We start from the raw sequence: 27,284 nt of genomic DNA, 5'->3' as shown, positions 1-27,284 counted from the left end.
GTGTTCCCATGCCCACCAGTGTGTGAAACCATGGAAGTGTATATGTTTAAGGTTTGAGTAAAGAACCCAGTATTAGTAGAATCTCGAATCAAGTTTCATAGGTAAAGGGGGCTTTTTGAAACTGCTAAGTAATGCAGAACGCACTGCCATTTGAATAATGGACAATTATCTGATTTGTTTTCATTACTACCTTAGATATCTGAAATTGATTCTGTGATATAATTGAGGGTTTACACCGTAAGATAATTAAATTACACCAATGTCCTAAGTGAATTAGTTTACATACATGTCCTAAAATAAATTTATATAAATCGAATCAATTGAATTCAATTTATACTCTTTCAATGTAAATCAACTAAAGTAAATTTATAATTTACTATATATATGTTATATCAATCTTGATTCGATTTACTTGTATATGTAATAAATTGAATCTAGTTTATTGGATTTAGTACTACTACATAGTAATATAGTATTAACATTTTTGTCAATAAAAAAATACTCTCATTTCAATTCAAATAAAATATAAAAAAAATCACAATGAATAAGAATAGAAATTTAACTTTTGTATTTTACTATTTTAGCTCAAATTCCAAAAAAAAAAATACTTTTTTTATTTAAATTTATAAATGAAAACAGAACTTACAAATTTAAGGGTACAATTTGGCTCAATTAAAAATTAGAGAGCTATATTGAATTGGAAGTCAAATTTAATCTTGAGTATTAACTCGAAGTTGTGGCTTTGATTTTTCAGAGCATAAGGTTATCAAAACAATAAATTTTATACTTAATTTCACAAATTAAATGATAATTTAATTGATATAGTATTTTAATTATTTCTCAACTTACATATTATATAAATATAATTGGTCATTATATCTTGTATAACTATCTGTTACTTCTGACCCTGAAAAAATTATAGTTTTAACTCCTATACCATTTTAGAAAGTTATATTTTATATTAATTTTTTCAACATCAATAATCCCAGTAATAATTTTTTGAGGAATGCTAGGGGGCCAGCAATATTTGGGATTTATAGCCATCAATGAGACTTTTAATGGTGTGAGATTAATGTGAGATTTCATCCAATGACTCACTCTTCTTTGATGGTTACATGCTGGCCAGAATTTGATAAAATTGCTGGCCCCTAGACTTTTCCTAATTTTTTAGATGTTAACGAGTCAAATGATAATTTTTAATAAACTTTTAAAAATCATTTAATGTTCCGTTTTACACCTATCAGTTTATAAAAATATAAATTTTTTGAAATTTGAACTAAAACACAAAAGTTGGATTTCTATTCTTATTCGTTTTGATTTTTCTTTATATTTTACTATGATTATCTTGCTTATTTTATTTTACTAGTTACAAATTGTTCTATTGTACTTATCACTTGTAGGTTGGACAGTGAAATGAAATGTCCAATAAGACAGAAATTGCAGAGCTGAAATTATTTTTTGAAGTGGAAACAGGATGTACTCTTTTTCTTTATATTTTCAAAACTGAGATGCAAAAGAATGGTTTAGTACTAGTTCAGCTTATTTGAAATAGTTTGCTTTTCGGTTTTTGAAGTTGTGAAATTATTATCCTACAGGCTTAGCACTATCTGAATGGAAAACATATGATATAGTGAACTTAATAGAAATTAAAATTTTTGTCATGTACTTGTTACTTAAGGACAAAACCAAACTCCTCTTGCTTCAATATAGCTACTACTACAATGTGCAAACACAGTTGAAGCTTCAGATATCAATGCTCTCATTGCACCTGATAAACCATCATTAGCAGACAAACTGGAGAGATAATCTAATCTGGTTTCTGCAATGTTGAGCATCCAAGAACACTGAAGCATCATTATTATTGGTGATGAAGTCTAGTGCTATTTTCAGTGCTTCCATGGTCTCTTCATTTGGAGAAAATTAAATAACATTGGTCTCAGCATCAAGAGAAGCATAGAATCCTTCCATTTCTAGATCATCAGCATCATCATCTGTCGTCGTTGGCAACACAGTGCAACATGTTTTGTGATGAAATTCTTCTCTAATAGCCATTCCACCTAATGAAGAGGGAAATAATGGAGCTTGAAGGTTTTGTGTCTCGGCTAGAGCTGGAAGTGAGTCAAGCCAGCTCATGAGCTAACTCGAGCTCAACTCGTTAATAGCTCGATAAGCTAAGCTCGTGAGCTAGTGAGCCAAGCTTGAGCTTGGATAAGCTCAGCTCATTAGCTCATGAGCTGACTCGATTATATATATATATATATATATATATATATATATATATATATATGCATTTAATCTATATTTTTAATATTATATATATACATATGAAATAGTAATATATAATTATATATATATTAATGATCTTAATTATTTAAAATTTTATATTTATTTTTTACATATAATTTTGATGTAGGACATAAATAAAAAATTTATAATTTATTGATAGATAACAATATATAAAATTGATTTTTTAAAATATATAAGTTATAATTTATAGATATAGAATTTTAGATTATGTATTTATGTTTCTATTATTTGAGCCAGCTCGTGAACTCGAGCCAGGCAGCCAGCTCGTGAGTTTTCGATGAGCCGAGCTTGAGTTTAAGAAATAGGCTCGATTATTAATGAATCGAGCCGTGAGTTAAGCTCAATTTTTGTGAGCCGAATTTGAGCTTAGTCTAGCTCGGCTCAGCTCGACTCACTTCCAGCTAGGGGTGGGCATGGTTTGGATTTTTATAAATCCAAACTGGATCCATTTTAGAACCAATTTTATGGTTCATGAAACCAAACCAGAACTGGATTGAAGAGAGAAACCGGTTTTAAACCGATTTGAAAAATAAAAACCGATTTTAAATCGATTTTAGAATTTAAATTCGGTTTTACTTACAAACCGGTTTTAAATCCAGTTTTACGTATAAAACCGATTTTAAATCCGGTTTTTTTTAATCCAAATCTAAAATCCGGTTTTTTTTAAATCTAAATCTAAAATCCGATTTTTTTTTATAAAATTCGGTTTTAAAACCAGATTTTTTAACCAAAAATTCAGTTTTAAAACCAATTTTTGAAAATCCAGTTTTAAAACCAGTTTCTTCAACCAAAAATCCAATTTTAAAACTAGTTTTTAAAAATCCAATTTTCAAACCAGATATTTTAACAAAAAATCTACTTTTAAAACCAGTTTTTAGAAATTCAATTTTCAAACCATAATTTTTTTAAAAGTAAAATTAATACTAAAGTCATTTTAAAGTGTATGAGTTCATTACAACTAGAATTTAGTTCTTTATAAATCTAATAATAATAGCTAATCTATATAACATTTAATCTTATTAATGGACAAGCATGCTATACTATAACCATGAAAACAATGTCACTCATTTTCAACTTCACATACACGATTATTTTTTAAATTCTTTTTAGTGATACAGGTACCAAAAATAAGAATCTCCTCTTAAATAATACGGTACCAAATATCATTAGTTGTGCATGCAATTGGTCAAGGCCAAAAAAAATTGTTAATAAATAATATCAGAAAAAGTTCATAGAATGAAGGCAAAGGAGATAATCATGCAACCAGAAAATAGACATTTAACATCATATTAAACACATAACAAAATTAGAAGACAAGCAAAAAGAACTAAGTCGAAAAAGAGATGTTAAAACAGCAAAAATAGTTCAAACTCGGTCAAATATATGTCGAATTGATCAAATAAGAATAAACACATACAATACAATTAATATTTTGAGAAAATCAGCATTTTGGCCACCCAAAGTTTCGGTTTTCAACAAAATTCCCCCCCAAAAGAAAAAAAACCGTTTAAATTTGGATTAGGATTTTTTTTTCACCAATTCAGTCTTAGATTAGAGTTTTTTTCAATTTGAATTTTAATTTGGATATGAATTTAGATATGGATTTAAACCGTTTAAATGATTTAGATTAAAAATCCAAACTATAAAAGAGATCCAATTTGGTTTGGATTTTTTTTATTTAAAACTGAATTTTTTTAAATAATTTGGTTTGGATTTGGTTTAAAATCCAATATTTAGATTTTTTTTGCCCAGCCCTACTTCCAGCCTTAGTCTCAGCCAAAAATGGGGATTGAGAATATTAGCAGGGTGATCCAGCACTGCTTGGGCTAATACACAATATACAAGACGAAAAAGGTAAAGCGAAGTCAAATAGTTTATTTTAAAAAATTAAATGCATTTAAATAGAATATTTTACTTATTAAGAAATACTTGTTTGATGAATGACATTATCAAGCAAAGTAATAGGAGCTTGTCAACTGTTACCAACTTTTGCCAAGTGAAGTGCAAACCAACTTTTGCCAAGTGAAGAACAGAAATTATGTATAACCCAAACGAAAGAAACCTGTCGCTTCATCTTTAATGTTGTAGTTTATGGATGTTAATTGCATTAAATTTGATCTCAGGTGAGAGTCTAAAGGTTCTTGCCAACATTGGCGCAGGGATAATTTCTTACTATACATCCATAAATTATCGTTACTTTCTGCAGGGATTCAAGCTTTATAAAATGTCCAAATATATAAATTACATGCAAGACAAAGTTTAAGAAGAATAATTAAGAGTCAATTAACTCTTCACTTTCTCTTTTTACAAATCTCTTTATTAGAATTTAGAAGTTGTGAATTCTATCCAATTCCCTCTAAAATATCATGTAAGTTACCTTCATAATGTGTCAAATTTTAATATATGGCATTTAAAGTTAATAATAATTACAAAAATCAAATTATTTTAATAGTCCGATAATATTTTATTGGTATATATATTTATAATTAAACTAAAACTATATTCATCACTACATATGTTAAATTTAAAATCTTTTAATTTTTTATGTATTACTCTCGTTTTCTTAAATTAAGTGTATCTTTTTAATTGTATATAATTATTAAATTTTATTGAAAAAGAGACAGTAAAAACTTTATTATATACTAGCGGCTCAACAGGCACTATCATGTCTGTTCAGCCACTTTTCTATTGTTTTTTAAAAAATTAATTTTATTTTTTGCTAATATATTATTTACTTTTTAAATTTATTAGATAAATATTTTTTTATTATTTTAATATTAGCATGACCTTATTTATATCATATTTTGTTAAAATTAAAACTATTATAAAAAAATTTTAAAATGTTAAATTATAAAAACACACAATAAAGAGCTATATATATATATATATATATATATATATATATATATATATATATATATATATATATATATATATATATATATATATATACTAGCGGCTCAACAGGCACTATCATGTCTGTTCAGCCGCTTTTCTATTGTTTTTTAAAAAATTAATTTTATTTTTTGCTAATATATTATTTACTTTTTAAATTTATTAGATAAATATTTTTTTATTATTTTAATATTAGCATGACCTTATTTATATCATATTTTGTTAAAATTAAAACTATTATAAAAAAATTTTAAAATATTAAATTATAAAAACACACAATAAAGAGCTATATATATATATATATATATATATATAAACCAAAATACATTTTAGTTATTTACAAAAGATAATTTTTACTTAAATTTTATAGATATTTATATTTGTCTTCATATTTTTTAAATGGTAGGCTAAAATATGAATCTGAATTTGAAGAGGTCTTCATTTTCTTATAAATAATAAAAAAATAGAAGAAATGAGAATGTTTATTTTTTTATTTTTAAATGTCAAACTATAAGAATAATTAATAAACAAAATAGGAGAATATAAAAATTGTGTATCTGAAAAATATCTTCGTAATTCATCATACATATCCTTATTAATAACTTTTTGAATCTTGAAAAACTGTCAGATTTATTGACTATAAAAATAACTATATAAACGCTTCAAGATTATTCAATTAAATTGATTCCTTAATATAGTAGGGACAAATTCAATTAATTCAATTAATTATAGATTTGATAAAATAATTTAAAAATAAAAAATATATTAAAAATAAATATAGAAATTTTATAAGTTATTTAACTTTTAAGACGTTAAAAAATTATAAATTTAAATTAAATAAGATATTAAAAAATTTATTATGTTTCTATTATGTGTAATAAAGTCAAGATAAATATTTATAAAGTAATTATTTATAAATATTATAAAATTTAATTTATTTATTTATTTTAATAACAGTATTTAATTTGAAGCAAATATAAAAATTTATATTCAAATTATTTTTTATTTTTATTTATAATTTTAATAGATAAAAAAATATTTTTTTTAATTTTATATTCATAATTCTAAAAAAAAATATTTTGTTTTATAAATTTTATATTCAATTTTTTAAATTATCTTTAATTTTATTACTTTTTTAAATTATTAATGTATACTTTTATTATATCTTCTTATTGTATCATACTATTATTTCTATCGCATACTATTATTGCCTTATTCTCCTTTCTCATTTTCTTCTTCTCCTCGCACATTCTCTTCATCCGATCGTAATTAATTATCACCAAGTACTATTATTGCAACTTTTAATCTTGTCTATCACTTTGATCTATAATCATTTATTATGTAAACTTTTATGAGTCGTTGAAGTGTTGTTAAAAGAATTAATTTTTGTGTCTTTTGAATATCTAAATGTATAAAAATAATAATTTTTGAAAAAGTCTAGGGGGCCAGCAATTTTATCAAATTCTAGCCAGCATGTAACCATCAAAGAAGAGTGAGCCATTGGATGAAATCTCACATTAATCTCACACCATTAAAAGCCTCATTGATGGCTATTTGATGGCTATAAATCTCAAATGTTGCTGGCCCCTAGCATTTCTCATAATTTTTTCTTGATGTGGGTTTTAAGTTGTGTACGACATAAAACATTCAAAATTTTTAACTAATAATTATAAAGTTAAGTTGCAATTTAATATAGGCCCTTAGAATAAAAGACTGTCATTACTTTTTACATTTGACTATTATTATATAAGTTGTACGTTTGTTTTATTGTGTAAATTAATTAAACTATATTTTATTATTTTATTTTGCATGTTTTGAAATAATGCATGTAAGATCCCTAATTTTAAAAATCAAATAATTAGTTATTTATAAGTTATTATATTATATTAAGATCTTGTTTTTTTTTAAGAAAATTATTTTTGTTAACAAAAATAATTAAATAAAATTTTATTATTATTAAAATTTAATTTGATTATGACTTATTCTATTAGTTTGAATTATTTATTAAAAATTATTTTAGTAGACAAAATTTAAATTGATTATTATTATTATTATTACTAGCGGCTCAACAGGCACGATCAGCCGCTTTTCTATTATTTTTTAAGAAATTATTTTTATTTTTTGTTAATATATTATTTATTTTTAAATTTTATTAAATAAGTATTTTTTTATTATTTTAATATTAACGTGGCTTTATTTATATTATATTTTGTTAAAATTAAAATTATTATAAAAAATTTTTAAAATGTTAAATTATAAAAGCACACAATAAATATATATATATATATATATATATATATATATATATATATATATATATATTATCAGAAAAAACATAGTTCAACAAATAATGATAATAATATTATCCTGATTCAAAAAGATTATATATAAACTAAAATATATATTAGTTATTTACAAAAGATTATTTTTATTTAAATTTCATAGATATTTATATTTGTCTTCATATTTTTTAAGTGATAGGCCAAAATATGGATCTAAATCTAAAGAGACCTTCATTTTTTTATAAATAATATAAAAAATCAGAAGAAATAAAAATGCTTATTTTTTTCATTTTTAAATATCAAACTATAAGAATAATTAATAAACAAAATAGAAGAATATAAAAATTATGTACCTGAGAAAAATTTTCGTAATTCATCGTACATCTTCTTATCAATAACTTTGAATCTTGAAAAACTGTTAGATTTATTGACCATAAAAATAACTATTTAAACGCTTCAAGATTATTCAATTAAATTGATTCCTTATTATAGTGATGAATTCAATTAATTATAGATTTGATAAAATAATTTAAAAATTAAAAATAAAAAATATTTAAAAATAAATATAAAAATTTTATAAATTATTTAACTTTTATGACGTTAAAATTTAAAAATTTAAATTAAATAAGATATTAAAAAAATTATTATGTTGTTATTATGTGTAATAAAATCAAGATAAATATTATAAAATTTATTTATTTTTTTTTAACAGTGTTTAGTTTGAAGCAAAGATAAAAATTTATATTCAAAGTATTTTTTTAATTTTATATTCATAATTTTAATAGATAAAAAAATTTTATTTTTAAATTTTATTTTTAATTTATTAAATTATCTTTAATTTTATTACTTTTTAAATTATTAATTTATACTTTTATTATATCTTCTTATTATATCACACACTATTATTTTCTCTTACTATTATTTTCTATCACACACTATTATTGCCTTGTTCTCCTTCTCATTTTCTTCTTCTCCTCCCACATTCTCTTCACCCGATCGTAATTAATGGTCATCAAGTACCATTATTGCAACTTTCAATCTTGTCTATCACTTTGATCTATAATCATTTATTGTGTTAACTTTTATGAGTCATTGAAGTGTTGTTAAAAGAATTGATTTTTGTGTCTTTTGAATATCTAGATGTATAAAAATAATAGTTTTTTCTTGATGTGCATTTTAAGTTGTCTTATTATTCTATTAAAAAAGATGTACGACATAAAGCATTCAAAATTTTTGCTCAAATTATCAAAATTTGATGTCAATAATCCATAAAAATAATATCAAAATATATTTTTTTAACTAATTTAATAAAAATAGTACATTATTGTAAGTTTTTAACTAATAATTATAAATTTAAGTTGCAATTTAATATAGGCCCTTAGAATAAAAGACTGTTATTGTTTCTTATATTTGACTACTTTTATATAAGTTGTACGTTTGTTTTATTGGGTAAATTAATTAAATTATATTTTATTATTTTATTTTGCATGTTTTGAAATAATGCGATCATACTATAAGAATGACATTAATTTTCATAATCTAATATGAACCTTCTTATTATTTTGTTTGTCACTTAAATATATCTATAAAAAAATAATTGCTTAAAGTGAAACATTGTAAAAAGAGAGACATTTTTTTGAATTTAGAGTTTTAATTTGTTTCTTAATCATCACTTGATATAATTCAAATTTAATATGTTAAAAAATTCTCTCTGTCTCTCACTCACTCATATTCTTAACTTCTTCTATAATCAATTTTTTAAATTATCTAATGCATAAAATGTTACATCTTTACATTTATCTTGAAAGTTAAAAGTTAAAAGTAAACGATATTAGTATTTTTAACAAAACTAAAATAAAAAGATAGAAAGTTTTTGATATGTTCTTTTGTACCAGAATATTACACTTTATTATATTATTATTTTATCTTTGTACCACAGAACAAAAAGTAAAATTTTATATCTTCTTATTTTTATTTATTTTACTTTATTTTTATTACATTTTATTATATTATTATATCATCTTTGTACCACATAACAAAAAGTAGAATTCTATATCTTCTTGTTACTTATTTTACTGTGTTTTGGCTATCTAAATTAGGCTGTATAATATCGTCAAAGTTGAAACGTTAAAAAATATATAATAGAAAATTTAGATGTTTATTGTGTTATCAGGTTATTTAAAAAAATTAATTAATAAATATTTTTATCCTACCACATCTTCAATGTTATATGTTATCTAATATTCAGTAAAAAAATAATATTAATCAACATAGAATTGATTAAAAATTCAAAAAAGGATTAGCAAAATATCCATGAGAATTTTTTTATTTTATCATTGATGGGTACAGATTTTTTTGCGTCTTTTATATGCCAATCAAATAATTAGTAACATATGTCAAATGAATAATATTAAATTAATAATTTTTTTTACAATATAAGTTATTTATTTTAATTTAATTATAAACGAATTTGCATGTACTTGAATATCAGTACTCTACATCATTAATTGTTTAGGAAATAAACATATCAATATTTTAACAAATCATTGGTAGGTGCAATTTTTTTTTTTGCGTCTTTTCTATGTTAATCAAATAAGAATTTAATTTTCATGTTCTATTAGTGTAAAATAGTTTCACGTGCATCTTATTACGCAAACACTATCAAAATTAAACTCATCAAATAATCAAGGTTATATACCAAACAATATTGTAGAATACAAAATCATTAAATTTTTTGTTATATAATTTATTTAATTTAATTTAAGAATAATTATTTATATACTCAAATTTTAATTACAATACTTTACATAATCGATAATTTAAAAAAAATCAAAAAATAATATCATTCAATACAAAATTTTAAAAAATGAGATTTAACTAAAAAGTAATAATTTGTAATTGTAGTGAATGGAGGCCATACAATCACGATGTTGAAAGAAGAAGAAGGATGGTAATAAAAATATAGAAAAGTAGAGAAAAAGCACTACGAATCCAATAATGAGATAAAAAAAATTAATAACAGAAGAATGAGATCAAACTCTTGGTATAAAGTACTCACATAAAGAATATACCCAAAACAAAATGATAAGATCTATACAAAAATTATTTATCACTGCTAATTATTCTTTTCCTCCTTTCATACATGGCATCAAAAATCAACATTTAGCATCGTGGTTATTTAGTTTAGAAAACCACAAAAACTCATCCAAATAATTGTTATATACAGAGAAGCACATTCAGAATGGAGAACATAATTAAGAAAAATTGAAAAGGATAAATTATTGAAATGAAGAATTGAAGAAGAGGTTATGCGTTTTTACGGTTATTATTGAAAACACATAATGAAAATGAGATAGAAGAATATGTGTTATTGTTAACCGTGGAAGTTTTTTTATTTAAAGTAATTAGGCATGCATATACGGAGAACTTCTATAATTAAGGGCAATATTGGAATGTAAAGTTGGACACCAAAAACTCAATATTGGCATTATATATTGTTATAGATTTTAATTTAATTATGAACAAATTTGCATGTACTTGAATATCAGTACTCTACATCATTAATTGTTTAGGAAATCACGGGCCACCAAGCATGACCTTCTCACGATCTTCACATGCATCGAATTTTACCACGAAGTACCCAAACCCCACATCAAGTAGATCAAAGCCATATTTGATGCGCCAAACCATCCGAAGCTTGTGTGAAAGAGCTGTGTAACTATAATTTTTATCAAGAACCTTGATCACTAAAGCTTCTCGATAAGGCTCTGCCAAACAAAGCTTGGCTTCTTCAGTGAAGTTTACACATGGAGGTTGGGAATCGCCCTGCTTGCCCACCACCGTGGCTATACTATCCCCAGATAGAGATCATGCAAGTGCAAACGCCTTCGATTTCTCTGGATCAATGACTTTATCTCTAAAGGAGATCTTTATAGGATTTGAAAAACTCTCTCGTGAAAAACCCTTCTTGGCACCGGATGCACCCCCACCCACACTCTCCCCCTTATCTCTTCCGACGGCATGGCCGCCATCCTCATTGTGTTTCGCCCTCAAACACTCGTTCCCGCTCTCTCCTTCTCTCATTCTCTCTGAGTACGGAGGTACGTACTCTTTCTCTGCTAGAATTTTTAGAAATATTAGTTTACAAATATAGATTTTGTAGAATCGTGGGATATAGATTTTCGACCATGTGAGCAATCTTTCGGGTCTACGCTTGTATGGGTTCGGATTTCGGGGCTCCCAATCTGGTGCTATCAGGAACAGGCCATGATGCGTATTGCTTCTGCAATAGGAGTTCCCATCAAAGTGGACTTAGCCACTAAGTTGGCTGAGAGAGGACGATATGCCAGAGTATGTGTTCAAATAAATTTAGGACTGCCAGTGATCAAGCATATCATTGTGGAAGGCGTAACTCATGTAGTGGAGTATGAAAGTTTAAATTTAATTTGTAACTCTTGTGCACGTTATGGTCACGATATGGCACAGTGCTTGGGTAGAGACTCTAGGGAAGGAAAGAGTGTTGATTCCGATGTCACCAAGCCACGGGACGGTACAAAAGTAGTGCCACATCCTGAGACCAAAATTCACAATTCAAATGAAGTAGAACCTAATGTGGTAGGTGGCGTTACTGGCGAGAATCTTGCATCGAATTTGCAAGAGGATTTGGAGGCTAATAATTTGGAAGGAAATAATGTTGAGGAGGCTTGCATGCATGATGAACCAGGCTGGGAGCAAGTTGTGAGGAAAGGTAAAACCAAGCTGGGTCAGAAACAATCTAACAAGGTCCAAAGAGGCATTCAATCCAGAACCGATTCGGGTAAAGTAATCAGGCCCACCATTCACTTCTCTCACACGAATGGATCCAGCTCCTATCGTGCTAGGGTCGGGTCACGAGTCAAGGTCGGACACATCGCTTCCCGTGTTGGTGAGACGTTGATCTCCTCAACCCGACACACCCCAGTGCCTTGCGGGTCCTCTCTCCGGAAACGACCAAGGCCGGGGTCCCTACAGAGCTCGCCAGTTGAGAAGAATGGAGGCACGGTGGTGGAAGCATCATCATGCCTTCCTGCAACTGTGAAGGAGGGTATTACCGTGGCGGTTCCATTGGAGAAGGAAGGCGCATTGCCGGCTGTTACTGCGTTGGTAGGCGGGATTAAGGAGATATTCCATGGAGATCCGGCAAACTTGAAGGTCACGGGAGTCACTTCCGCTGGGCAAGCCTCGGTTTGAGGTTGGTGAAGCACTTTGATTTCCTTGTTTTACATTTTTATATTTTATATTATGGATAGTTTAAATATAATAGCTTGGAATATTAGGGGTGCTTCTAATAAGTTAGCCCGGGTGAATTGTAAAGAGCTGGTTAGGAAATTTAAACCTGTAATTTTTATTGTGGTTGAAACTCACTGTCCTTTTTAACACTTGAAACTGTTCTGGGAAAGACTTGGTTATCACCCTATTGGTATAGTGGAGGCGTCAGGACATAAGGGGGGTATCTGGTTCCTTTCTGCAATACAGGGTGTTCACTGCAAATGGGTTGATGTTTTCGATCAGTGTGTTACAGTTGAGGTTCAGGTAAATAATGTGATTTGGAGGTGCAGTGGTATCTATGATAGTCCTCAATTTAATACCAGAGTTCTGCTATGGGATTATCTTGTTACTCAGTCTTCGTCTTTCTGCGGGCCATGGATTGTTCTTGGTGATTTTAATGAAGTACTATTCTCTCATGAATCTAAGGGTTGCCTCTTCTCAAGTCGTCATGCAGATCGGCTTGCTGCCTCTCTAGGGGATAGTAATATGTTTGACTTGAAGACTATTGGAAGACAGTTTTCTTGGTACAGAAGGGTTAAAAATGATGTTGAGGTGGCAAAAAAACTTGACCGGGTTTGTATCAATAGTGGCTGGCTATCTCTCTTTCCAGAGGCTTACGCAGAAATTTTAAATAGGCTTCAATCTGATCATTGTCCTATCCTAGTACGCTGTACAGGTCGTCCCCAACCGAAAAAGAATAGACCTTTTTGGTTTATTGCAGCTTGGGCAACTCATCCGAGGTACAGAGATATTGTGAACCAATCATGGCAGGCTGGCTACACAGAGATGCATGGCAAGCTTTCAGAAGTGCAGAAGAACTCTTTGGAGTTTAATTCTAAAGTGTTCGGCAACATTTTCTTTAGGAAATGCAAATTGGAGAGACAGATTAATTTCCTTCAGAAGCGACTTGAAGTAATGGAAGATTTGTCTATGCGGCAAAAAGAAAAACAGCTGATTGAGGAATTTAATAACACGCTTGTGCAGGAGGAACTTCTATGGTTTCAAAAATCCAAAGAGCAGTGGGTAAAATTTGGGGATAGAAATACCAAGTTCTTTCATGTCCAGACTCTTGTACAGAGAAAGCATAATAAGATTCATGGTCTCTTTCTTCAAGATGGGGTGTGGGAAACGGACCCGGATGTCCTTAGAAGGGAAGCTGAATCCTTCTATAAATGTCTATTCTGCCAGTCGGAGGATGTAGACTTAGGTTATCTTGGTGATGTTCCGCTGCCTTCCCTGAATGATGAAGCCTGTTGTAGCCTCACAGCGCCAGTTACTCTGGAAGAAGTTAAGTCGGCTGTTTTCAGTATGCATTCTTTTAAGGCGTCGGGCCCTGATGGGTTTCAGGCTTTCTTCTTTAAAGAATACTGGAAGATTGTTGGTTTTGAGTTTGGACTATGGTTCGTCATGCGTTCTCTGGTTTGGATATGGATCCAAGGATGATGGAAACTCTTGTAGTTCTTATTCCAAAGGTAGAAAACCCGGTTTCCATGAAGGATTTCCGACCAATTAGTCTCTGTAATGTGGTTTACAAAGTTATAACGAAGGTCCTGGTCAATAGACTTCGTCCCCATCTCAAAGAGATTATTGGGCCCCTTCAAGGAGGGTTTATCCCGGGGAGAGGAACCCCAGACAACATCATTGTAGCACAAGAGGTTCTCCATTTCATGAAGAAGACAAAGTCAAAGAAAGGCACCCTGGCCTTTAAGATTGATTTGGAGAAAGCGTACGATAGAGTGGATTGGGGATTTCTGAAACAAACCCTGGTGAGTTTTGACTTTCCTCCTCCGACAGTCAATCTGATTATGCGTTGTGTCACTGCTTCCTCACCGTCTATCCTCTGGAATGGGGATAGATTAAATAGCTTTACTCCGAGCAGGGGTCTTAGGAAATGAGATCCTATATCACCGTATCTGTTTGTGTTGTGTATGGAGAGATTGTCCTGTTCTATTAATCAGCAAGTTGATAAGGGCTTGTGGAAGCCGGTTGTGGTTTCTAAAGGGGGTCCAGGAATTTCTCATTTGATGTTTGCCGATGATTTGCTTCTTTTCTGTAAAGCTGAAAAACAGCAAGTTCAAACTGTAATGGTAGCTTTGGAAAATTTCTGCAGAGCCTCTGGGATGAAGGTTAATGTGGAAAAATCTAAAGCGCTATGCTCCAGGAATGTTTCAGCGACAAGAAAAGAGATTTTCACTGGAGTCTCCTCCATCAGATTCGTCCAGAACTTGGGCAAGTATTTAGGGGTGAGCCTTAATCACTCTCGGGTGACACGCGTAACTTTCAACGATGTTTTGGACAAGATTCGGGGAAGGCTAGCCAGCTGGAAAGGGAGATTGTTTAATAAGGCAGGCAGACTCTGTTTGCTCAACTCGGTAGTGACTGCGATTCCTACTTATCGCATGCAAGTATCTCTCTTCCCTAAAGGGGTAACTAATAAGATAGAATCCATGATACGAAACTTTCTATGGAAAGGTCAAGCTGATGGTAGAGGCCTGAATCTAGTTAACTGGAAAGTGTTGGTCACTCCTAAGAAGTTTGGAGGTCTGGGAATTAGAGATCCTTTTTGTGCCAATATTGCTCTTCTTGGAAAACTAGTTTGACAACTTTTTCACCATCCCGACAAGCTATGGGTTCAACTGTTGACGGAGAAATACCATTCTTCTAAGGATGATTGTTTTAGTCGGTCTCGAGAAAGGGGATCTTATGTTTGGAAGAGTATATGTCGAGCTTGGGATATCCTGAAGGAAGGTTTTAGTTGTTGCATTGGGGATTTGGAACAGAACTTTTGGTTTTCTAAATGGAGAAGAGAGGGGCGACTGTGTCAAGAGATGGATTATGTTCACATTTCTGATTCGGATCTCAGGATCTTGGACCTTTGGTCATCTGGACAGTGGAACCTTGAGAATATCTATTCTCCTCTGAATCAGTCTCTGCAGAGCAACGTTAATTCTTACAACCCAGATGTTCAAGCTGGTTCAGAGGTCGGTTGGTGTTGGACTGGTGCAGCCTCAAAGGTTTATGATGCTCATAGTGGTTATTTGTGGCTCAGTAAGAAGATGTTTAGTTGGGAGAATAGGGGTAATTGGCTTTGGCTTTGGTGTCAACATGTTCCGGAAAAACACAAATTATTGGCCTGGCTATGTCTTCGGGAGGCTCTTCCTATTGCTGCATTTCGTTTTAGGAGGGGCATTTCGCACACGGATAGCTGTCCACGATGTTTCTCAGGTCAGGAATCGGTTTTACATTGTATTCGGGATTGTCCAAAAGCCCAACTTGTTTGGCAAGCTTTAGGGATCTCCGATCAACCAGTGGATTTGATGAGTTGGTTCTTACATAATAGCAAACAGCGCCCCTTTAGATTCTTTTCTGGTCTCTGGTGGATTTGGTGTTCGAGAAATAACGAGATCTTTCATCCTCACGAGCATTGGACCACAGACAAGGTGATTGGTATGGCTTTGTCCTTAGAAAAGGAGCTCCGAAATATTTTTGAGTTGCAACGACTATCTATCCCCTCAACCATTAGTGGCTCTTGGATTTCCCCCTCAGTGGGTATCTTTAAGATTAATTGTGATGCTAACTATCCTGGCAGTGGTGCTCGAGTTGGTTTTGCTTGTGTTAGCAGAGATTGGAAGGGAAGGTGGCAACGAGGCTGTCTGGGAACAATTGAGAGTCGTAGCATTTTGCAAGGAGAGTTGTTTGCTATTTGGAGAGGCTTTCTTTTAGCATGGGACTCGGGACAAAGAGACATTATATGTGAGATAGACTGTGTGGAGGCTTTTACTATTGTCAATAATTTACAAGATTGCTCTGGGTTTATTGATCTTTTGGTGTTAAAAATCCGAGATATCATGTCTGGGAAATGGCGTGCTGATCTTCGGTTGATCTTGAGAGATGCAAATACAGTAGCAGACATCATGGCAAAGACTGCAATGAGGACTATTTCTCCCCAAGTGGAGCTTCCATTGCCTTGGAAGGAGTTTGAGAGTAGTATTCAGTGGGACTGTCTTTCTTAAGCAGTTTCTTGTTTTTTTTTTCTTCCTTAGTTTTTGTTTATTTTCTTTTAAGTCACCAAAAAAATTGTTTAGGAAATAAACATATCAATATTTTAACAAATCATTGGTAGGTGTAATTTTTTTTTTGCGTCTTTTCTATGTTAATCAAATAAGAATTTAATTTTGATGTTATATTAGTGTAAAATAGTTTCACGTGCATCTAATTACGCAACGCTATCAAAATTAAACTCATCAAATAATTACGGTTATATACCAAACAATATTGTGAAATACAAAATCATTAAATTTTTTGTTATATAATTTATTTAATTTAATTTAAAAATAAATATTTATGTACTCAAATTTTAATTACAATACTTTATATAATCAATAATTTAAAAAAATAAAAAAATAATATCATTCAACACAAAATAATTTAAAAAATGAGATTTAACTAAAATGTAATAATTTGTAATTGTAGTGAATGGAAGCAATACTAAAGAAGAATGATGGTAATAGTAAAAATACAGAAAAGTGCATCTAGTGGTGAGAGAAAAAGCACTGCGAATCCAATAATGAAATAAAAAAAATTAATAACATAAGAATGAGATCAAAGCCTTGGTATAAAGTATTCGCATAAAGAATATACCAAAACAAAATGATAAATAATTGTTATATACAGAGAAGCACATTCAGAACGGAGAAGAGAATTAAGAAAAATTGAAAAGGATAAATTATTGAAATGAAGAATTGAAGAAGAGGTTACGCGTTTCTACGGTTATTAGTGAAAACACAGAATGAAAATGAGATAGAAGAATATGTGTTGTTGTTAACGGTGAAAATTTTTTTATTTAAAGGAACTGACGCATGCATGTACGGAGAACTTTTATCATTAAGGACAATATTGTAACATAAAGTTGGACACCAAAAACTCAGCCTTGGCATTATATATTGTTAAAAGAATAATATCATTCAATACAAAATTTTAAAAAATGAGATTTAACTAAAAGGTAATAATTTGTAATTGTAGTGAATGAAGACCATACAATCACGATGTTGAAAGAAGGAGAAGGATGGCAATAGTAAAAATACAGAAAAGTAGAGAAAAAGCACTACAAATCCAATAATGAGATAAAAAAAAATAATAACAGAAGAATGAGATCAAACTCTTGGTATAAAGTACTCACATAAAGAATATACCCAAAACAAAATGATAAGATCTATACAAAAATTATTTATCACTCCTAATTATTCTTTTCCTCCTTTCATACATGGCATCAAAAATCAACATTTGGCATCGTGGTTATTTAGTTTAGAAAACCACAAAAACTCATCCAAATAATTGTTATATACAGAGAAGCACATTCAGAATGGAGAACATAATTAAAAAAAATTGAAAAGGATAAATTATTAAAATGAAGAATTGAAGAAGAGGTTACGCGTTTCTACGGTTATTAGTGAAAACACAGAATAAAAATGAGATAGAAGAATATGTGTTATTGTTAACCGTAGAAGTTTTTTTATTTAAAGTAATTAGGCATGCATGTACGGAGAACTTTTATAATTAAGGACAATATTGAAACATAAAGTTGGACACCAAAAACTCAATATTAGCATTATATATTGTTATAGATTTTAATTTAATTATGAACAAATTTGCATGTACTTGAATATCAGTACTCTACATCATTAATTGTTTAGGAAATAAACATATCAATATTTTAACAAATCATTGGTAGGTGTAATTTTTTTTTTTTGCGTCTTTTCTATGTTAATAAAATAAGAATTTAATTTTGATATTTTATTAGTGTAAAATAGTTTCACGTGCATCTAATTACGCAACGCTATCAAAATTAAACTCATCAAATAATCACGATTATATACCAAACAATATTGTGGAATACAAAATCATTAAATTTTTTGTTATATAATTTATTTAATTTAATTTAAAAATAAATATTTATGTACTCAAATTTTAATTACAATACTTTACATAATTAATAATTTAAAAAAATAAAAAAAATAATATCATTCAATACAAAATAATTTAAAAAATGAGATTTAACTAAAAGGTAATAATTTGTAATTGTAGTGAATGGAGGCAATACTAAAGAAGAAGGATGGTAATAATAAAAATACAGAAAAGTGCATCTAGTGCATGTTTGGGCGCCATTATTTTGTTAAAAAAATATCTTTTTTCAATGAAAAAATATCTTTTTTTTATTTTTTAACGTGTTTGGCAAATTTCTAATAGTAAAAGTAAAAGCACTAGTAAAATAAAAAAAAAATCTTTTTTGAGAAGCTGTAATTTACATCTTTTTTTAAAAGATCTTTTTTCCTTAAAAAAAGATGTTTTTCATGTAATAAATGAACAAAAAATACTTTTATACTGTTATACCCAAACATAATTGATAGATAAAAAGACCTTTTTACATGAGATATCCAAACATAAAATTACTTTTACTTCTCTATAAGATCTTTTAAAAAAAGATAACTCAAAAAAAGATCTTTTTTTTTTAAAAGCTCACTCACCCAGACAAGCCCCTAGTGGTGAGAGAAAAAGCACTACGAATCCAATAATGAGATAAAAAAAATTAATAACAATATAATGAGATCGAACTCTTGGTATAAAGTACTCACATAAAGAATATACCAAAACAAAATGATAAATAATTGTTATATACAGAGAAGCACATTCAGAACGTAGAAGAGAATTAAGAAAAACTGAAAAGGATAAATTATTGAAATGAAGAATTGAAGAAGAGGTTACGCATTTCTACGGTTAGTAGTGAAAACACAGAATGAAAATGAGATAGAAGAATATGTGTTGCTGTTAACGGTGAAAATTTTTTTATTTAAAGGAACTGACGCATGCATGTACAGATAACTTCTATCATTAAGGGCAATATTGAAACATAAAGTTGGACACCAAAAACTCAGTCTTGGCATTATATATTGTTAAAAGAATAATATCATTCAATACAAAATTTAAAAAAATGAGATTTAACTAAGAGGTAATAATTTGTAATTATAGTGAATGGAGGCCATACAATCACGATGTTGAAAGAATGAGAAGGATGGGAATAGTAAAAATACAGAAAAGTAGAGAAAAAGCACTACGAATCCAATAATGAGATAAAAAAATTAATAACAGAAGAATGAGATCAAACTCTTGTATAAAGTACTCACATAAAGAATATATCCAAAACAAAATGATAAGATCTATACAAAAATTATTTATCAATGCTAATTATTCTTTTCCTCCTTTCATACATGTCATCAAAAATCAACATTTGGTATCGTGGTTATTTAGTTTAGAAAACCACAAAAACTCATCCAAATAATTGTTATAGATAGAGAAGCACATTCAGAATAGAGAACATAATTAAGAAAAATTGAAAAGGATAAATTATTGAAATGAAGAATTGAAGAAGAAGTTACGCGTTTCTACGGTTATTAGTGAAAACACAGAATAAAAATGAGATAGAAGAATATGTGTTATTGTTAACCGTGGAAGTTTTTTTATTTAAAGTAATTAGGCATGCATGTGCTGAATGCAGCATCAAAGTACTGGCATAGATTTTATTGTATTTCTAAATCTTATATCTGGTTGTATACAAGTAGGAGATCTCTTATTAGCTTCATCCGTTCAAGCTTTTGTACTCAAATATGGACGCGATAAAGAGGAGTTTATTGAAAATTTGCTAATAACTATGTATGCAAAAGTTAGTGACCTTGCCTCTGCTAGAAGGATATTTGATTTGATTATCAAAAAGAGCATTTTCTCATGGACATCAATGATTGCAGGATATGCCCATTCGGATCACCCATTGAAGGCATTGCATTTGTTTAGAAGGCTTGTACGGACAGATTTTAGATCAGATGGACTAATCGCTGCCACTGTTTTATATTTAGGATCAATTAGCGTAGCACAAGAGATGGAAAATTATATTTCTCTAAATGGATTGGAATTTGATCTACAAGTCCAAACATCTCTCATACACATGTACTCCAAGTGTGGAAGCATCAAGAAAGCCAAAGAAGTATTTGAAAGTGGCAGACAAAGATTCAACTGTCTGGTCTTCCATGATAAATAGTACTAGACTTCACCATCAATAATAATGATGCTTCAGTGTTCTTGCATGCTCAACATTGCTGCATCATGAAAACCATCTTAGATTATCTCTCCAGTTTGTCTACTAATGATGGTTTATCAGGAGCAATGAGAGCATTTTGCACATTGTAGTAGTAGCTACATTGAAGCAAATATGAAAGTTGAGTCCACTGCTTCAGAACTGTTGAGAGCTGATAACTTAAAATCTAACCTTGAAAATAACAAGAATCAGTTCAATGATACAGTGGAGACCTTGAAAAGAGCTGCGGCAAAAGTTGGCACATTTGGAGGAAATGAAAGAGGAGTTAGAAAAGCAAATCAAAACTACTAATGCTAACATCATGGATTCTCGAAACTAGAATGAGACCCGCGCCATGTGCGGGATGGGACGGTATTTTAATGATAGTATATTATAAATATTAAAAATTACTATATTTTGTAGAATTAAATTAAATATGTGTAAATTAAAGTTAAATTTAAAAGGTGTTTTATTTAAAATAATTTGTGGTACAAAAGATTTGGATGTTGGAGTTGTACAAAATGCATTTATTTGGTTTACAAAAAGTGTTGTAGCACTTTGATCTGAAATAAGTATTGGGTTAGTAACTAATAATTTGATAGATGAGATTATGAAAAGTAGATAGAGTTATCTTATATACTACAAATGTAATTGTCTCCTTTTCATCTAATATAATCATTTCTAAGCAAAGAGGCTCCTCTTCATTTGTGGTTGTTAATGTTTTCTATAGACGAACCACTTTGATAAACCAATTATCTGTTTGTTTGGTAATATTGTCCAAAGAATGATGCTCCATTGAGTAAGTTTGAGATTTTGTGTAATTCGAAAATAAATTTCTTGTGCTAAATTTGATGTTATTTGAATGAATAGTAATAAGAGACTTATATAAGTAGGACAAATAGGGCCGATAAATAGTATGAAATTTGAATATTTATAACGTAAAATTTATTATGATTAATAATATTATTATGACATTTCTAATATGAATGTTTATTACATTTAATGAGTTTTTTATAGAAATTAATTATTGAGGTTATAAACTTATTGTATTGTTTCTAACGATAAGATATAATAAATATATGGATTATTTTTTTGTTTTTTTTTTGCTGATTTGAAAATAATAGATGATTTAGTAAAAATTGAGTTGTTGATTCTAAAATTTTGTCAAGTAAACGACGTTGTTAACAAGGCATTAGCAGGAGGAGAAACATGTCTTAAAACTTATACATCTACTTTTATATATTAAGAATAGAAAAACAGAACACGACTCGAAAGAGAAAGAGAGATGTCTACGTAGAAGGAAAGGTACTGAAAGCTCAAATGGATGTGATGAAGGAGAAATTACCACGTTTGCAACATGAGCATGACTTGGCAAAGGAAAACCAGGAAGAAATCAAAGCTGAATGGTCAGAGCTTGGAGAAAAATTAAAAAAGATTGTTGTAAAGTCAGCTCTACAAGATTAGCAAGAGGAATTGGTACATGATAAAAATTTTAATTTTTATTAAGTTCACTATATCATATGTTTTCCTTTCAGATAGTGTTAAGCCTGTAGGATAACAATACCACATCTCTCACCATTGATTTTGCATTGTGGGGCCTATTTGATTTTTATGGATTTGTGTATCGTTTTTGCAGTGATGTTTCTATTAAATTTCATCATTGGAGCAACAGGCAGTAGTGAAAGAAGCAATCTTGGACAACTAGGCCACGCGATTTTCTCTTCAGTGCAAGTCAATTGATGGTCAACTCAACCATGTTAGAAAACACATAGCGAAACTTCTTGGTAATACTAATACTAGTTACCTAGTAACTACCAACAATCTGTAACCTTTACATGATGTAAAAGATAAGACATTAATTATTGGTTTAAGTTAGTGGCATCTTTTTTCAACAAAAAAATAAAAATAAAAAAGGCAAGATAGAGGAAGTGGAGTTTGATTACAAATTTTTATATATTTGCAAGATTAAACCTTTGCTTGTAGTTGGTGTTTGTAGCGAGCTAATATGTAATATCATGGCAACCACCTCCTCCTCCTCCTACTTTCCTTTCACTACTGCTTTTCCGTTCACCTATGATGCTTTTCTCAGCTTCAGAGGTGAGGATACCCGTTCTGGCTTCACTGGCTATCTCTATTACTCTCTCACAAATAGGGGAATCAAGACTTTCATTGATGATGAGGAGGTTGGGAGAGGGAAGGAGATCGCATCCTCACTTTTCACTGCAATAGAACAGTCCAGGGCCGCAATCGTTGTGCTCTCTAAGAATTATGCTTCTTCTTCATTTTGTTTGGATGAACTTGAGTGTGTTAAGGGAAAGGGCAGGTTGATTATTCCTGTTTTCTATGACGTGGATCCTTCTGATGTGCGGAAGCAGACAGGGACTTATGGAGAAGCATTGGCTGTGCATGAGAACAAGTTCAAGTTCGAGGCTTAAGAGATGGAAAATGGCTTTGGAGAAAATAGCAGACTTGTCTGGTTATCATTTCAAACACGGGTACCCGCCTTCTTAAATTATTTTCTTTACTTCTCTGCTATCCTTTTTAAGAGAGCTCCAAGAAAAAAGATCAGCATATAAAATAAAATTCCTAATTCAAAACAAACTATGTATGAATCCTGGGAAAAGGATTGCAAAAGTGTCTATTTTTTAAAGATGATGGGCTATTACAAGGACGGCTTATTTAATAACATGAGGATAAAACAAAACTAATGATACTTGGAGAACAATCTATATATGAATCTAATTAACAACTAAATTTATATCTTAACAAAAAAAATAATATCCTTAATTACTTTATTGTAAACATGGTCATAATGCGTCAGTGTATGTATGACTTCACACACAACTATTCTTATTGGGCAGGGATGGATGTGAACACAAGTTTGTTGCCAAGATTGTTGGACATGTATCAATAGAGATTAAACATGCTACTTTACCTATTGTAGATCACCCAGTTGGATTGGATTCCCAAGTGGAAAAGGTAATTTCTCTTTTGAATGTTGGGTCTAGTGATGGAGTTTGCGTGCTCGGGATTCATGGAATTGGTGGAATAGGTAAAACAACACTTGTTGTGGCAGTGTATAATTGGCTTGTCAATCATTTTGCAGTTTTATGTTTTGAAAATATATGTTTCCATGAAAATATAAGAGAGAATTCAAATAAATATGGATTAAAACATCTGCAGAAGACCCTTCTGTTTGAATTAGTTGGAGAAAATAAAGTTGCATTGATGAGTTTTAGAGAAGGAATATCAATGTTAAAGCAAAAACTCCAACGAAAGAAAATTCTTTTGATTCTAGATGACATTGACCAACAAGAGCAATTAGATGCTCTAGCTGGAAATCTTGATTGGATTAGTCCTGGTAGTAGAGTTATCATCACAACTCGGGACACGAGTTTGCTATCAAGGTATGAGGACAGAATAACATATGAGTCAGATAAGTTGAATGATAAAGATTCTCTAGAATTGCTCAGTTTCAAAGCTTTAAAAACTAACAAAGTTGATCGAAGTTACTTAGACATCTTGAGCAGTGTGGTAACTTATGCTTCTGGCATACCATTGGCTTTGGAAGTTATGGGATCCAACTTTCTGGGCAAAAGTATAGAACAGTGGAAATCTGCGCATTAGATCAATACAGAAGAATTCCCAATAAAAAGATACAAAATGTGCTTAAGGTAAGCTTTGATGGATTGGAGGAATTTGAGAAGGAAATTTTTCTTGATATTGCTTGTTGTTTCAATGGATGTGAATTGAAAGATGTCAAAAGGATACTTTGTGCTCATCATAATGTCGACTCCTTGGAATATGGACTTAAAGTGTTGGTTGAAAAATTACTAATAAAAATGGATGCATATCGTGGAATAATCTTGCATGCCCTCATTCAAGACATGGGTAGAGAAATTGTGCGTCAAGAATCACCAAAAAAGCCTGGGAAGCGTAGTCGATTATGGCTCCTCGAAGATATAGTTCAAGTTTTTGAAATGAATATGGTAAGATAAGTATGAATGGTTTAGTTAAGTGCTCTTATTATCCCTTGAAAATTTTCAGCTCTCTGACTTCTTTGGATAGAATTAGTAGGATCTTATATTTTTCTAAATGTGTGTAATAAAGTCCTGAAACATATAATTTATACATGTAATGATGTTGTTTTGTGTTAACAGGGATCTGACAAAATTGAAATGATACATATGGATTTTCCCAAGTTTGAAAAAGTAATAAGATGGGATGGAGAGGCTTTCAAGAAAATGAGAAATCTCAAAACACTGTTTATTAGACATACTTATTTTTCCCAAGGTCCCAAGTATCTTCCAAATTGGTTAAGAGTGTTGAATTGGGAGGAATATCCTTCACCTTGTTTACCACTTGATTTTCATCCGGAGGGACTTGTCATATTCCAATTATCCGGTAAGAGTATACAGTCAGTTAGGTTTCTTGAAAAGCAAAAGGCAAGTCTAAAATTCTTTCATCCAAAACCTTTATATGACAATAAAAATCTTTAAGGTTTTTCGTCATTTGACATCCTTTTGTTTTTTTTTTTTGTTGCAGTACATGAGCTTGACGGTCATAAATCTTGATCATTCTAATGTAGAAGAGATACTTGATATATCCGGAGTCCCAAATTTAGTAAACCTATCATTGAATATGTGCTTGAATTTAATTAAAATTGACGAATCAATTGTATTCTTAGACAGACTTAGCGTATTGAGTGCTCAAGGTTGCAGGAGGCTTAAGAGATTTCCATCTATCAAGTTGACCAATCTTGTACATCTCTGCCTTTCAAGATGCTCTAGTCTTGAACATTTTCCAAAAATGTTGGGAAAATTAAATGATATACTAACAATTTATTCGGATGGTACTCAGATAAAAGAATTGCCATCTGCTATTAAAAGGTTTTGTTTGATTAGCCATTCAAGTATGATAAAACATGGAGCAAGTTTCCCACCAGCACTAAGTCCCCCAATTGCCATGTCTCCAGATGAAGAGAAAGTGACTTCTGAGAGGTCTGAAGTAGATGTTGAAGAAGAACAAGGGAGTCCAATGGCACCTTTGGAGGCAAAACATTCTGCCTGCAAACTACCAGATTTGCTCCATGAATCTTTTACAACTTATCTTACCTGGTTTCGCAATGTGGAAGATTTAGACCTGTCAGAGCATAATTTCACAGTTCTTGATGAAAGCCTCAAAGAACTTTGCTCCTTGAGGTCACTTAGTTTGAATGGCTGCAGAGAACTTCGAGAAATTAAAGGGATTCCACCAAACATAAAGTATTTCTCTGCAAGAAACTGCATATCCTTGACTTACGCCAGCAAATACATGTTACTTAACAAGGTTCCTCTATTCCTATGTATTGGACTTGATCATTTAAAATTGATATTCTTAATATTATCTCCAGTTTAAAATAACTATCTATTGTACAGACTAGTAATTCTAGTAATCAATTTGTTTCAAATGAAAACTTCTTTGGAACCGAAGCAGGACATATTGTTAAAAGTATGAAATGTATTTGACCAACAGGAATTGCATGAGGATGGAGCCAAGGATTTTGTTCTTCCAAGTAGTAGCATCCCAAATTGGGTGGAGCATAGTAGCAACAATGATTCAATTTCTTTCTGGGTTCGCAACAAGCTTCCTGAAATCTCTTTATGTGTTCTTGTTGGACCTGCTGTTGATTTTTTGCGTACACACATTTGTCCGGAGTTTATCATCAACAGCAGCAGAGGTCAAGCGGAACATCTTGAATCAGTGGAGACATCCAATCAATTAGTGGATCATATATTTATTACTGATCCAAAATTGATGAAGTCCAAAGTGAATGAAGTGATTTTAGAAAATGAATGGAATCATGTTGTGTGTACAATTAAGTCTTGTGGCCAAAGGGGACCAGCTATCAAGAAACTTGGAATCTATTTTCACAAAGATAGAAGTAGCGTGGCGAATATTCAATTTATTGATCCTCTGTTGCATAAAGAAGAGTTGATTATGGGAAATTTTCAGATAAATATGCAACAACAGAAGTATATGGCATCACATGAAAGGAGGCTTTCATTGGATCTTCCTTTAGGAATGAGTTTTTCATTGAATGATCATGTGAGTAGGGAACCAAATTCCAGTGTGCAAGGTAATTTACATTGATGCCATTTCATTTATGAGTTCATTTTCATTTTCATGGGTATTTGTGAGTTCCGTGTAAATCCATAAAACTTGGAATAGTTATACTTCTTATCAAGTAGTAGCTTATTATTTCTTACTAGGTAGAGAAAATTCAAAGTAACATCTAATTTGGAACCAAAAAATAGTAACTTGTAAAGATAAGCGAAGGTTATATATGTAGTAATTAATTACCTTTTTTTCTTGACCGGCATAGGCAA

General features: G+C 30.3%; 1 protein-coding gene across 2 annotated transcripts; it reads left to right on the top strand.

The window, feature by feature from the left end:
* Positions 1 to 22,910: 22,910 nt before the first annotated feature.
* Positions 22,911 to 27,080, top strand: LOC148566315 (TMV resistance protein N-like). Of its 2 annotated transcripts, none has more exons than XM_088488010.1 (5): positions 22,911 to 23,411; positions 23,778 to 23,895; positions 25,077 to 25,361; positions 25,462 to 26,244; positions 26,431 to 27,080. In XM_088488010.1, the coding sequence occupies exons 1-5, from the start codon at positions 23,260 to 23,262 to the stop codon at positions 27,046 to 27,048; spliced, it is 1,956 nt and encodes a 651-aa protein (XP_088344136.1). In that variant the 5' UTR covers positions 22,911 to 23,259; the 3' UTR covers positions 27,049 to 27,080. The 2 variants fall into 2 exon arrangements, with proteins under 2 accessions (XP_088344136.1, XP_088344137.1); XM_088488011.1 differs by having other exon boundaries at positions 23,015 to 23,411; positions 23,778 to 24,905.
* The last annotated feature ends 204 nt before the right edge of the window (positions 27,081 to 27,284 follow it).

The sequence above is a fragment of the Arachis ipaensis genome, chromosome B5, assembly GCF_059453495.1.
Source record: "Arachis ipaensis isolate K30076 ecotype BB chromosome B5, ASM5945349v1, whole genome shotgun sequence".
NCBI lineage: Eukaryota > Viridiplantae > Streptophyta > Magnoliopsida > Fabales > Fabaceae > Arachis > Arachis ipaensis.
This window is presented reverse-complemented; position numbering and strand designations above follow the sequence as displayed.